Here is a 14,204-nt window from a genome sequence, read left to right as displayed (position 1 = left end):
TCTTGAAAGAAAAAACTCAGCAACAAATTTTGATGTCATTAAATAAAGTAACGAATTCAATATAGTCTGGCAAAGTCGCATTTTATTGGGTTGGCAACTAAGTAATTGCGGATTTTTTTTTTAGAAAATCAAAGACAATTTTTTCATGGAACTAAATAACTTTATTCTGTAATGTATTGCCCATTTTGATCAATACATTACAATCTTTTGCCATCTTTCAGGCAGCATCATAATCCCACGTTCATAAAACTTCTGGCTTTTATTAGCAAAAAACTGAATCAGGTATGATTTGACATCATCATCATTATTGAAATTTTTACCATTCAAGGAGTTTTGTAAAGATCAAAACAAAAAGTAATCAGATGGTTGCAAGGTCAGGGCTATATGGTGGATGTGGCAAAACATCCCAACCAAGCTCCAATAATTTTTGAGAGTGACCAAAGATGTGTGTGGCCTTGCATTGTCATGATGGAATACAACACCTTTTCCATTTGTCAATTCGGGCCACTTTACTTCAACTGCATTGTTTAATTTCGTTAGTTGTTCAAAGTAGACATCAGAATTGATCGTTCGGTTGGGTGGTAAGAGTTCAAAGTAGACAATTCCTTTGTAATCCCACCAAACTGATAACAAAACCTTCTTTTGATGAATATCAGCTTTTGATGTTGTTTGAGTTGGTTCACCTGGCCTGCTCCAAGATCTTTTCAGCTTGATATTGTTGAAAACAACCCATTTTTCATCGTCAGTTATCAGTCGTTTTAAAAATGGATCATTTTCATTACGTTTCTTTAGCAAATCGTAGCTGTCAATGCGTTGCGTTAAATGAGTTTCTTTCAGTTCGTGAGGAACCCATGTAACGAGTTTTTGAACATAGCCAAGTTGTTTTAAGTGATTTTCAATGCATGTATGTGATACATGAAGCTTCTCTGCAATCTCACGTGTTGTACTGTGACGATCCGAATCGATTATTGCTTTGATTAGGTCGTCATCAACTTGAACTGGACGACCAGAGCGTTTTTCATCTTTGAGTGAAAAATCACCAGAACGAAATTTGGCAAACCAATTTTGACACTGCCGTTCTTTTAAGGCTTCATCACCATAAACAGCACATAACTTTTTATGAGCTTGCGATGCGTTTTTCCCTTTGCGGAAATAAAAAAGCAAAATATGACGAAAATGTTCCTTTTGATTTTCCATTTTTCAACGAACGCCAAACGAAAACCATGCAACCGATCAAAAAACTTTTTTTTACTGATTGACAGCTGAATTGCCAACTTTCAAATAACAAAATGTGTTTTACATTTGTACTACGTCTGCAAACCTAAAAATTCAACTGAAGCCGTCTATGAGTGAAATCCGCAATTACTTACTTGCCAACCCAATAGTCTGCAATATTTAAGAAATCATCTGCAATCAGTTTGTGGATGTTATCCGATTTATTTTTTTAAAAAATAAGGTTTCAAGCACATGATAAATTTTTTCTTAAAAGAAAAATGACACTTCCGATTACGACAAAACAATGTATTCGGTGCTAGCTATCTGAAAACAGTGACAATCTAAGTACCCAATTCCTTGACGTGAAATGAGCACAAATTGCATTAAAATCTTCGTATGTATGTATTAGCCCTTTAATTAGCAAATGGCGAAAAGATGTAGTAAAGAAATTGTTTGAGTTCACATACTAAGTAAAAAGGGTATTTATTATACATTTACGTGTTCTTATTAATTCATTAATTCTTAGACATTTTTTAATTAATTTTTTAAATTATTACCAAGAAATCTGGGTACGAAGGCATGCCCAAAATATCCATGTAAAGGATATGGAGAAGTAATCACCCATAAAAGCCAATGAAAACACGTTGCTTTTGAACAATTGTACGAATAAAGAGTTAAAAAAACAACTGCAATTTATTTCTGCAAAATTAGCCGGCAATGGAAGGTCTTGTCCACTCTCCTCATCGACAACCCCTCGGACTAACTCTGAAGTTCACTTACAAGACTAAAATTAAGCTGATTACAGTGGTCACTCAGATTATCGACTTATTAGATGTGTTGAATGACTAATGGTGCAAACACTGAATTTTCTAAGGATTTTTAAAGCTTTCATTTATTCTTCAATGAAAACAAAAAACAATTACTGCCCATCTTTTTTTATAATTGTTTAAAGCCTTTTGGCCACCTGTAGAAAGTTATCTTTGGCCACTCTGTAGAATTGGGATTATTTTCCACAACTATATGTTGTTTTTAAATGATTTTTCAGAAAAATTTTACAAATCAAAATGATACCGATATTGTTTCGTATAGAAATAAATAAAAGATATTTTTGTACTCTTTCAACACCATTTCTAATTTTTAATCAACGGAAATTTATAGTTCTATCACTTTAAGTCAATATTACATTCAATTTTTTAACACCAAATGTAATGTAATAAGTTAAAAATTACTTTGAAATCCATAAAAGATCGTGAATTAATGACTATCCATATAAAAGTCACCACAACACGAATAATTCTTTTCAGAAAATACTTGCATGCTCATAATTCCAAAATAGCTGAACTGGAAAATATGAAATATCGTATCCTACAACGAATAATTTTACGGCATAAAGTAAATTGATATGGTAGAATGTGTGCCAGCATTAATATTTCTGAAGTGCATATTATACACCCTTACCACTATCACCTTATCATTAAAAACCTTAACATCACCAAAATACAATAAATTTTCTCTCTCTTCACTGAACCACTCTGTCTTACTTTTTAAAAATAATTAGTCCAGAAATTTTATATAAGGTAAGATAGCACTTTTAATCATTTTTATGTAAATGCCATGGCAGTGCCACCTAATAGTATTTCGCTTTCACGGTCATAAAATGTGGACATCAAATATCGTACATTTTTTAAGCATCTAAAATGCACTAAATGTACCATCTAAGGGTTTTCTTTATATATTAGTTTGTAAAATTAACTGAAATCTGCATTTAATATTTTGTAAACGGAGGAGGAAATGCATGTCTCCCAATACATGAGTTCAAAATTCTAAAAAATGCAATGCAATGTAAACTTGATGACACAAAAACAGTTAGTAAGATCTCTCATTGATCCCAACTTAAAATTAAGGTGCAAAAAATTTCTTTATAAGAAAATGCTTTATACATAAAATGCAATGAAGTACTTCAATTCAATAATTTGAATATTTTACTTACTGAGCAACATCAGAACACCAAGGAAAGAAACACATGAATATAGGAATGGTAAATAATAGTTTGAAACATCTGCAAGAATTAAAATATTGAAAACATTATGATTCTCAGAAAAAAAAGTAAAAACTGCAGAGATAAAATTAAATGATGAGCAAACATTTTTCAATTAAATAAACATTTTCCCAATACATTAAATAATTTAATCACTCAAGTAATTAAAACCTACATACCCATTGCTAATGTTATTTAATTCTTCAGTATTCTCTAATAGCTATTTCATCCTCCCCGCCTCATGAATAATAAATGTTTTGTTCAAAATCCAAAATTAGATAATACATTTTCAAAACACATTAATACTATTTTAATCGTAAGTGACAAACTCACAACCCAATATTTTGTTTGATAAAAAAAATCAAATAAATGCTTAGAGGGTAAATTATAAATAGATTTCAATGTTAAAAAATTAATTTGCTTTCAAATTCTTATTTACAGCAAATAATACAAGGGACCCATTGCAAATAAAATATTCCAAATAATTTAAAAACAACTTCATATTAAAATTTCATTTTCAAATATTTAATGTTTCAATCAAAGAGTATGTGCGATTTTCAATTTTTCCAATTATATGCAAATAAAAAGGAAACAGCTTCACCTTCTCCCTAAGGATTTTTAAATCCTACCAATCAGCAATTTTGAATCATGACAGAAGGAATTTCTGCATTTAAATTTATTATTTTTAAAACAGGACATTTTATATTCTCTAATATCCGATTAATTTACAAACTGAAAAATTCCTAACTTTTTCTTTACAGTCAAATGATTGTCTTTCAACTGCATTTTCAAATTTGTATGTTTCTAGATGTCACTGCTTTTAAAATGGATGAATCAATGGCATAAAATTAGAATACAGTTTTTAAGAGCAGTATTTCCACAGAACTATATTCATTCCAGATCTTATTTCATTCAAACTATTTCACAATATAATATGACGATAATATCCTCCATTTAAAATATCTTTTATCTCTACCAGACAAAACATAAGGCAAACCTTAAACAAATGGCCTTTCAATCTTAGCAGAATGCTTCTTATGCCAATGAAGCATGCTTATTAAAGTTTCATAAAAAGAAAATAATTAACCTATTAAAATAGGGAATTAATTTATCTTCGATCATTTCACAATTGGAAGAAAAGGTGAAATATTTCGTTGAACCTAATTAGTAAGTTAAAATGCTGTACAAGTATGCTGAGAAAGTACTAGTAGAAAACATGATTCTGCAATCTGGCAACTGGGTATTATGAAACAGATTAGTAGTGATATTAAATTCTTAAAATGTTCATTAATCTGTAATCGAAATGCATGGGTTACATAAATTTAAAAATTAAACTTACTTAAGACGAAAAGAAAATATATAATTCAATGATTTTAATTCACAAATAAATTTCACAATAATTCATTTTTATTTTATTTTTTTCAAAAATTCTACATAACAGTAAATTGTGGTTTGTAGAAGTAGTTCATAGCAGTGAAAAAAATACATGCAATTCACTATTGCAACAGAAACACAAAATTTGAACTTTTCAGAGTTCCACAGTGAGAAAACAGTAAAATGTATAATTCCACCAAAAGTACATTATCGACATACGATAATAATTCAATTTTTCCATGTTGGGTTACAAACTGATATAAATTTGCAATATATAATACAAGAAAAGTGTGAACAATTCCAGTGAAGCAGAAAAGAACTAAGAATAATAAAATTAAACTTACTAAAAATAGAAGTAATGCTATAATGGCCATCGTCTAATAATTCCGACAAAATATATATTATTCCCATTATTAAAACTCCAACCAAAACTAGGACAAGGGTGGCTTCATAAACTCTTGCCATGACACCCTAATGAATAATAATCTGATATACTGGAAAAACATTTACAAAATCAAGGAAAAAACATAATTGTTAAAATGAAAGGAAATAATTTTTCTACAGGTAGACTTAAAATATAAAAACCGCAACACATACCAAGTGCTATTTAGTATGGGAAAAAGAGATTTATTTATTATATACTGTTGTTTTTCTCAATTTTAGTACAGAAAGTAAAAGAGTATTAGCTTTGAGTTGATTTAAATGAGTTTGTTACAGAAATCTTGAAAATAAGCGATTACATCTTAATGTAGGAAGAATAGCAGATTAAATGTTACCTCTATCAAAGCATCCGTCAAATCCATTTAATAATTACAGAATGAAATGGATAATGCAGAATTAGTCTTTTTTACGCACAATGGAAAATTAAAAAAATTAATTCATTTAAAGGATTTCCTAAACCAGAGCAAAATTCTTAGGTTTTAGAAAGATATAAATTTTAGTAATTATCATGAACTATTAAATAAAAATTGAACTTGCATAATTAAAGATTGCCTTGAAAATTTTACTCATCCAGATGCAAATCATGAAAAAGTATTATTTGCATATATCACAGCAAAACATTACATAAAATATACTGGATTTAACTATTTTCTTAAAACATGTTTAAAATAACAAAAGAGTTTAAAGAACACAGCCAAATTTTTATCTTCACATCAAGAAAGAATGTAAGCATTTTACTGATTAACCTCCGAGTCTTTATAAGCAAACAATTATTAAATAGTACTGCAAAAAGAACACACAGCATTTCTCCTATTGAATAATTAGAAGGCCAGTGTTCCAATTTAGTTTAATAACTATTAATTGCATTTTTTAAATACTTCTTTGAAGAAAAAATATGTAGACAATTCAGAATTTCAAACAAAATACGAATTTTTCTCTCAAAAACATGCTAATACATTATACTCACTTTTGATGATCCAGGAAAACCTTCCGATTCAATAAAAAAGTGAGAAAACGGAAGAAAAAGAAAGAGGGCCAAGTTTGAGAAGAGAAACACAAGATTCCACATGCCTGCAATGAAAGTATGTTTAATTTAGTTTGAATTGTGTACTAAAAATAAGTCTAAAAACATATTTTACCGATTCTCTTTTAAATACTCCTTATAAAATGAACAGCGTGAATTACTACTTAAATAATTAAATTTCGAAATTATAAAACAATAGCCACAGAATGCTACTGCATTTAAATTTATTAAATTTGCAAAAGTAAATATTCTCAGGAGATATATAAAATTTTAGGAATAGAAAATTCACAGTTTTCATCTGTTCAAATATGAATGTGCAGATTAAATTAAGATTATTCTTGGATGCATTTAACTAATAAAAAATGGACAGGTGGGGAAAATTTATGTTTAACAGACATATTTTGCATGGGGATAAATGCATCTAGATCCAATGTTATTGTTTCTACTTTATCCAAGCTTTACAAACTGAAAAATGTCCAATTCACGGTTTAAAATTCAGTATATTTTTTAAGCAGTCACTTTGACTGGAAACTATTTTTTCTGCCCAAGGCACAGAATTTGATGTGTATGAGAAAAATGTCAGATAAACATTTATACCTTTTTGTTTTTTTGTTTTTTAACATCAACGACCTTGCAATTAACTGGATCAAAACACAACTTCTATCTATGAGTCCCATCTTTTTTTTCTTATCACGTCCGGGTCACCAAATGTGGGATGTTTTAGTGGAGAAGGTTGCAAATTGGGATAGTTAAGTTACATCCACACATAAAGAATGAGCGACGACTTTTTTTATATAAAAATAAACATCTTTTAATTTTTAACGCTAACACATCGACAGACAACAGATTTTTGTGAAAGACCGGAAATTTATCTTTTTAATTCGCACAGCTTGCGCGCTTGATCGTAGATAACTGCTTCGTACTTCCGGTGCGCAGTTAGGAAAATAGTTTTTCGAATACAGTCATTTTGATGGAAGCAGGATCGCCACAGGGGAAGCGGAGGGCGGAGGAATCGTCTTTCTTTAGTTATTAAAGTATCAAAACTAAATGTAATCTATGGAAATTTTAAGGAAAATTTATTTTGAATAGTTTGTACAAAACTGAATTCTGCAAACTAAAACACAACATTCATTTAATATAACTCTAATGAAGTCACATAGAGTGATAAGTTGTTTCTGATAATCAACTATATAAGCTTACTATAGTCTGTGTATTTTCTATAGGCGGTTCAAGGTCACATTTTCTACCTCGTTATTGGTTGTCTGGTACCAGTAACGTGGTAAAAAAATGTGATCTTGAACCGCCTCCAGAAAATACACAGACTATAATTAAATGCAACATAGATATATAAAACGATATTCTTTAAAAAAGCAAACCTTGAATCAATGAGGTATTCAGCCACTGAACATAATAACTATTTGGATACGCCAAGAGAACTTCATTACTAATTATAGACATGGGAAGGAGTAAAGCAGCTCCAATAGAAACACCTAAGGAGAAGGTACAGACCCACAGTCTGTAAAAGAAAGTATTAAAAATTAATGCAAACATAACTATCTACATAAAAAAGATATGATTAGAATAAAATAATAATAACAAAGTGCTAAATTTCAAGTAGATATCTGGAAAAGAATTTCAGTTATCATATCTGAAATATGAAAATTCATTACCAAAAAATTATATTTTTAGAAAATTGAAAATGAAATTCGAATTGGAACAAAGAACAAATAAAAATTTTCATTCATTAGTCATCAGATTTTTAGATTATTGATGCTTTTTCATAAAATAATTAATTTTTTCCCCTCTAATTTTAGTCAAAAGTTTTCCCATGACCTGCCATACAACAAGCATCGACCCATTTCATCTTTCATTAGCCAAATAACTTCAATAAATATGTTAGCTAATCATTAAACACTTTTGTGGGAGCTAAGAATCATTTATATGTATATTGTCAAAGCTTATAACAACAATAGAAAATTAAAATATGAGAATAACTGAAAGTTAAATTTACAACATTACTATGAACATTGCTAAAATTCATTATAAAAATATACTAAAATATATTTTATGGCAAACAATAATACATAAATTGATGTATATCTACCAACTTAAATAAAAGTAATGAAAAATGACTCCTTATCATACTTATTTTATTTTAAATCTTCAAGTTTTATTTAAATGTCTCTAATTATATTTTTGAAAATAGCAGAAGTGAAATAAACAATTTTGAGCACTTAAAAGAATAAGCTTTTAATTTAAATAGGAAAAAAAATTATTTCCTTACCAAAAATTGGAGAAACTTCAATGAAAATGCTGTGCTCCATAAATTTAAAACACAGAACAATATACCGTTTGATATTTCAGCACTATGAATGCCAAACACTTAAAAAATATTCCAAGCAATATTTATACAAAAAAAAGCTTTTTCATTTATTTTAAATATATATACTTACGATATTCTATATGCAACTGCATCTTCATATGTTCCTGAAAGAAAAAATAATTTCAAACAATTGGAAAAAAACTATTATTATTTCATATAAAATGAAAATTTAGCAAAACAATTCCAAGGGAACTCAAATTTGATTATTACTGCATTACGTTCTGCACAGTCCACAGTGTAGTACATGAAGTGTTAAAAGCGGTAAAAATTTAATATCTTTGATGTACATAATTACATATTTTCGGTAAAGATTTGGATAACATTTTTTTTTTTGACCAAGTACTTTATTTAAACACCTTTTCAGGAAATTCCATACATAGCCTACAAATAAAATCTTTTTCGGACAGGAAATTTCTTGAATTCTTACGAACATATTTGTAAAAAACACCATGCCACTAATAACAACTTTGTGAAGTTATATCTTACCTTCCCGATTGTTGTAATCGAAAAAGGCAGAATCCATGCATTTGAGATTGGAAGTTACTGAAAAATGATGAAACCATAAAATATTTATGCTTGCAAAGTATTGGATCTGATTATTAGTGGTATTTCTACATAAAAAAGAAATTACAAGCAACAGAATCGGTTATTTAATTTAACTACAAATTCTAATGTACAACAAAAATGAATAAATGATAACAAAAGAGGGGAGAGAAATTAAGCACTAAATTACCTTATTATTCGCAGAGAAATAATTTATTATGTTTATGCGAAATAATAGGATTTTCATCAAACATGGAGAATGGTGTTTTCGCCACTTAATCGGACAGGGGGGGGGGAACAGCTTGAATGGTCTTCACCGTCTCGGATACCCTCGTATAAAGGTGTTATTCCCCTCCCCCACATTAAATTGCAGACCTTGGACAAGGCTACGAATGCTCAGATTTTTATAGTCACACGTGTGAGTCTGTACTTCGTAGCATAGTAAAAAAAAAAAAAACTATTACTTATATATCAATTGTATACCACTAGCGAGCAGTATTTACGAAAAATGGATTCTTGGCTGAATCATGTTTTACTGAATCTAGTGCGCGATTTTTGGAAGATTTTTTTTTTTTATTATTATTAATTGCAGATATGCGGTTAGTTCACAAGTACCAGAAAATCAAATATTTATTTTAGACACCTTTTATTCGAACGATTGAAACCAAAATTTGACGTAGAACTATAATGGTAATCACAAAATACCATACCAACGTTACCATACAATATCTTACGTTTTTCAGCTATCAGGTTGACATGCGTGATAAAGTACAGAAAAACAACCCTTGATAAATTTGTCACAAAATTTAACAAGCATCTACACTTCAAACGCTAAAACCGTGAACCAACTTTCATTTTGTTATGTTTTTGAGTTAGTAGAAATAAGAGTAATTTCTCGAGCTCCAATCCTTTCGGTTTATAAAATGAGAAACTATTCGAGATAGAAGAGAATAATTAACAAATTTTTAATTATTAAAATTGACATTTGAAACATCTAACATTTTTAATTTTATTATGATATAAATAAATACATTTTACGCAACCCTTGGAGTTGAAATCATCTACACGAGTTAAACGCATTCGTTTAGAAAATTCTAACAGATCCAACCAAAGAATACATTTTCAATTTTAAACAAATTAAGCAAAACCAGTTTTTAAAAACGCACCTTTATTAATGTACAAAAAAGTAATTTTTTATTTACTTTCTAATTATTTTTTTTCTTTAACTTATAAATCATTATAAATATTATGAAATCTTGTAATTAATTTATTTTTAAATTTACTAACAAATAAAACCGCTACCACGGAATTGATTAAATTAACCAACTAACTGATATTTTTAAAATATTTATTTCCGCCAAGAACACACAAGTGTATAAAATTCCGTAATTCCAGCGCATCATGAATCGATTGCAAATATTCATCCTTAAAAATATGAAACAATTTTTTTGAAAGTCAATTTTTATGAGAAACTTCGATACATATATTTCAGACTCAAAAATAAAAATTATTCGTAAAAAATCAATTTTTGAAAGAAAAAAAAAATGGGAATAGCAAGATGTCATTGAGATACAAACACATAAACAGAAAAAAAAAAAAAAAACTAATTGCGTTAAGATTAACTTTATTAACTACAGAAATGCCTCACATTTCCTTTCAATTAAACGTTTATAAAAACGAGTATTTTGTATGGGAGAAAAGAGACATCTCAACTCAAAATTCTACTATAAATCTTTCAAATGGAAAGTTTTGTAATCGAAATCGGCACCTGAAAACCTTTGCGTTATCATTAGACAGCTTTTATCAGATTGGGCTGTCATCAATATTGCCGAAATAACAACTGTTTGGTAATAGGCGATAAATGATATTTTATTATATCTGAGTGGTCTCCGAAATTCGTGACTTTTCCTCCTTCCTTGTAAACAAATAAGAGTTAACGAAAGGGTCAAACGTTCCGATGTTGCTTGTAGCTCCTACAATATACAATTCAAGGGCACGAATCGCAACTTTCACTCAAGAACACGAATAGCAATTTTTGCATTATTCATTAAAAATTATGTCCGTACAGCAACGAGAGATAATAAGCTACAATCATCAAACGGGTCAAAATTACAATAAAATATTACACTGTTTTTTTCACATGGGACATCCCTGTAATATATATTAAGAAGAAAGAGACAGAGTGAGAAGCAAAAGAGTAATTGACCTAACAAAGCCACTTTGGTTGCACTGAATTTTTAGAAGGCAGGATTTCAATTCAAAAAGTACTAAAATCAGATACCACTGAAAAACTGCTTTGTGTTTGGTCTAATGCATGTTAAATCTCTCATGAGTCCTACGTGTTTACGTAGGCGTCGTGTGGAAATTTGGAGAAAGAGCTAAGAAAATTACATGGTGTAACCAAGACGATGTAACTTCAAAACTGGACGTAAATTTAAGATTTCACTCGAATTTAAATCATAGCCGAATTATTTCTTTTGGATGAAGGAATAAGCCGGTTGCCTATTTAGCAAAAATTGTTATTTAAGCTGGTGAGACTTAAAATTGTTCTGGCCCTTATTCCTATTTAAAATCTCATTCAAATCAAATACCAGCAACACACACAAACACAGTGAACTAGTGTTAAGGCATTTGATGAGCTTATAAATCCAAGTTCTATATTAGTAATAAGTACTTAATTTATACACGATTCTTTTACATCATAATTAGATCGTTTTAAATCTTCGAATTCCCCAAACTATAACTGCAGAAAAGTAGATGTACATTATATTTTTTGAATGCATATAAATTGAAAATTATCATTTAGAAAAGCTAAATGAATCAGTTAAAAACTTTTGGTTAAAAAAAACTTAAAAAATTGTTCTGCATTACTTAAAATTTGAGTATTTCAAATTCCCATAAGCGTATGTCACGATTTTTTTTAAATGAAAAGGCAACTCCTTTTTATATACACTTTATATTGATGCATATCCGATTCCTTTGCGTTTTTTATATATTATCAGAATTACTGTTTATATTATGATCTAAATTATAACTATTGCTGCTTTTAATTATGTTCAACGATATTTATGTTATTGAGAACAAAATTATGAATCATTTATCCGGCTTAGAATGTATTAAAATTACATTAATTCGTTCCCTAAATTAATGTCAAGCATATTCTACATATAATTTTAAATTATTGTGTATCTTCCTAGCCGGTTTAAATGCGTCTTACAACCTTAGGTTAAGCAAGAGTTAGTGACGTTTAAGTAAATAAATTAGAAACGAATTAGGCAATGCAATCAACATCTCATAAGTGGATATAAATCAGTTAAATAGCGCAACGGCACGTAGGTTTTAAATGACCTCAACATGAGTGTCATCATTACGTAATACTTCTCCCGTGCAATAATGCTTGCCCCTAAGGCTGCACAAGCCTTTACTGTGGATGCCGATTAATATGATCGCAGTAAAAAAGTTATAATTCGCTTTGTATTATCAAAATCCTCTGATCTCAAACCAACGTATTCAAATGTACACAAAAATATACTCATTTCATGTAATCACTAAGTCGTTTAATGTTATCAGTTTTGAAGTAGAGAATCGGCCATTCCTTTATTTTCAACCAGCGTTAACGTTTGTTGTTCGAGGGATTTCGAGCACACACACGCGCGCGTGTGCGTGTAAACTTTTTAATTTAAAATACAAGCTACTGTCGGTAAATTACACGTAGCAAACTATTTAATTCCCCTGTCTTTTTGATTATGAACATTGTGTTCCAAAACTATTTTCTCAATATTTTTTTTTTCACTCCGTAATTAATGAATAGCTGTAAGGTGAACTAATACTGTCCTCTCGTCGAACCAAAGAGCCAATTCTGAGCCCATCCCACAGCTCAAACTCTTTATATACAATGACATGCGATTCGTGTACCAGAGTGTAGAATTTTGAATATTTAAATCTGTACTTATTAATTAGCAATCTAAAAGACGAAAAAATCACTTGGTAACGCTTAGGTATAACAGGTATTCTTTCCATTCTAATACAGATTGAAATTATAAAACAAATGTCCTTCTTAAGGATGTATCATCTAATTAAAGAGTTAAATAAATTCGTGGGTCAAGGTGTAAACATAATTTTCTGTCATTCTGAAATTAACTAATCATCTGCACTTATATCTCAGAATCAAAAAATATGCAGCTCCTTTAAAGAGTTTCAAGAAAGTTAGATCATTCTCATATTTGTAAAACTTCCGTTTTCATTTCAAAACAACTTTTTTTCCCTCTTCGTGACCACACAAAGAAGAGGAAAAAGTGTGACCTTCAATTTTTATTTGCTTAAGAGTGACACGATAGAAAAGGCCGATTTAAGTTCACTTCGTTTCGAAACAGCATTGACACTTTTCTGAAATATGCAGAATTGTTAAGCAGTATAATTTTCCGATGCTTAAGGATTTATTCTGCAACGGCTGGTTAAGCTGTTCATATATTTCTTCAGTTAGTTTGCTAATCATTGCGACTGAAAACCTTTCTTATATCTTAAATATGAAGTTTCAAGCATAATGTATTGTTAGCTTAAAAATTATAAACAGTCACCTAGAAGGCTTTCTTTTTTTTCTTTCAAGGTTGAGATCATTTTTAAAAACCGAAGCATTTAAATTCAGCATTATTATGCTTGCATCAGCATCAGTGAAAGCAGCGCTAAGCATATGCTTGAACAGATATCGAATTCTATCCGAGTTTGTTTGCATTTTATCCAACTCACGCAGTCTGCATAGAGAATAGAATTTGTCAACCGTTCACTGTTTGTTTATTTTTTCCTCCTACAGTTTCTTTCCATCTAGATTCCCTATCGTGTACTTAAGTGCAGCAAAACTATTGACTTATTAAACCAGAAAAAGAAGTTAATGATAAAATATCATACATATATAATCTAAAATGTAATTTAAAAATGAATGAAAAATATTCTTTGAATAGTATCTCAATCATTCGTTTTATCTACTAAATCTAGAGTGTGAATAAAATTCAATGGTACCTCATTACAGTACCAATGGATTAATTACAAAGCATTAATAACATTATTAAATTATTTACTTATATTTATCATTTCGACGAAAATTTTTAAATATCATCAATATTGCTCAGGAGGGCTGTTTCACAAGTTTTAAAACTTTCATTTTTGCTATTCCATTAAAGAGAAATAAA

At 29.5% G+C, this 14,204-nt stretch overlaps 1 protein-coding gene across 1 annotated transcript in view; it reads right to left on the bottom strand.

The window, feature by feature from the left end:
* Positions 1-14,204, bottom strand: part of LOC129960936 (protein LMBR1L-like) — a 48,704-nt gene that overhangs the window by 20,256 nt on the left and 14,244 nt on the right. Inside the window, exons 3-7 of the mRNA XM_056074687.1 lie at positions 8,546-8,579; positions 7,469-7,608; positions 6,036-6,139; positions 4,972-5,098; positions 3,206-3,274 (exon numbers count right to left, since the gene is read on the bottom strand). Coding sequence (XP_055930662.1) covers positions 3,206-3,274; positions 4,972-5,098; positions 6,036-6,139; positions 7,469-7,608; positions 8,546-8,579 — 474 coding nt within the window. The remainder of the gene's footprint in view (positions 1-3,205; positions 3,275-4,971; positions 5,099-6,035; positions 6,140-7,468; positions 7,609-8,545; positions 8,580-14,204) is intronic.

Source organism: Argiope bruennichi, chromosome X2, assembly GCF_947563725.1.
Source record: "Argiope bruennichi chromosome X2, qqArgBrue1.1, whole genome shotgun sequence".
Classification (NCBI taxonomy): domain Eukaryota; kingdom Metazoa; phylum Arthropoda; class Arachnida; order Araneae; family Araneidae; genus Argiope; species Argiope bruennichi.
This window is presented reverse-complemented; position numbering and strand designations above follow the sequence as displayed.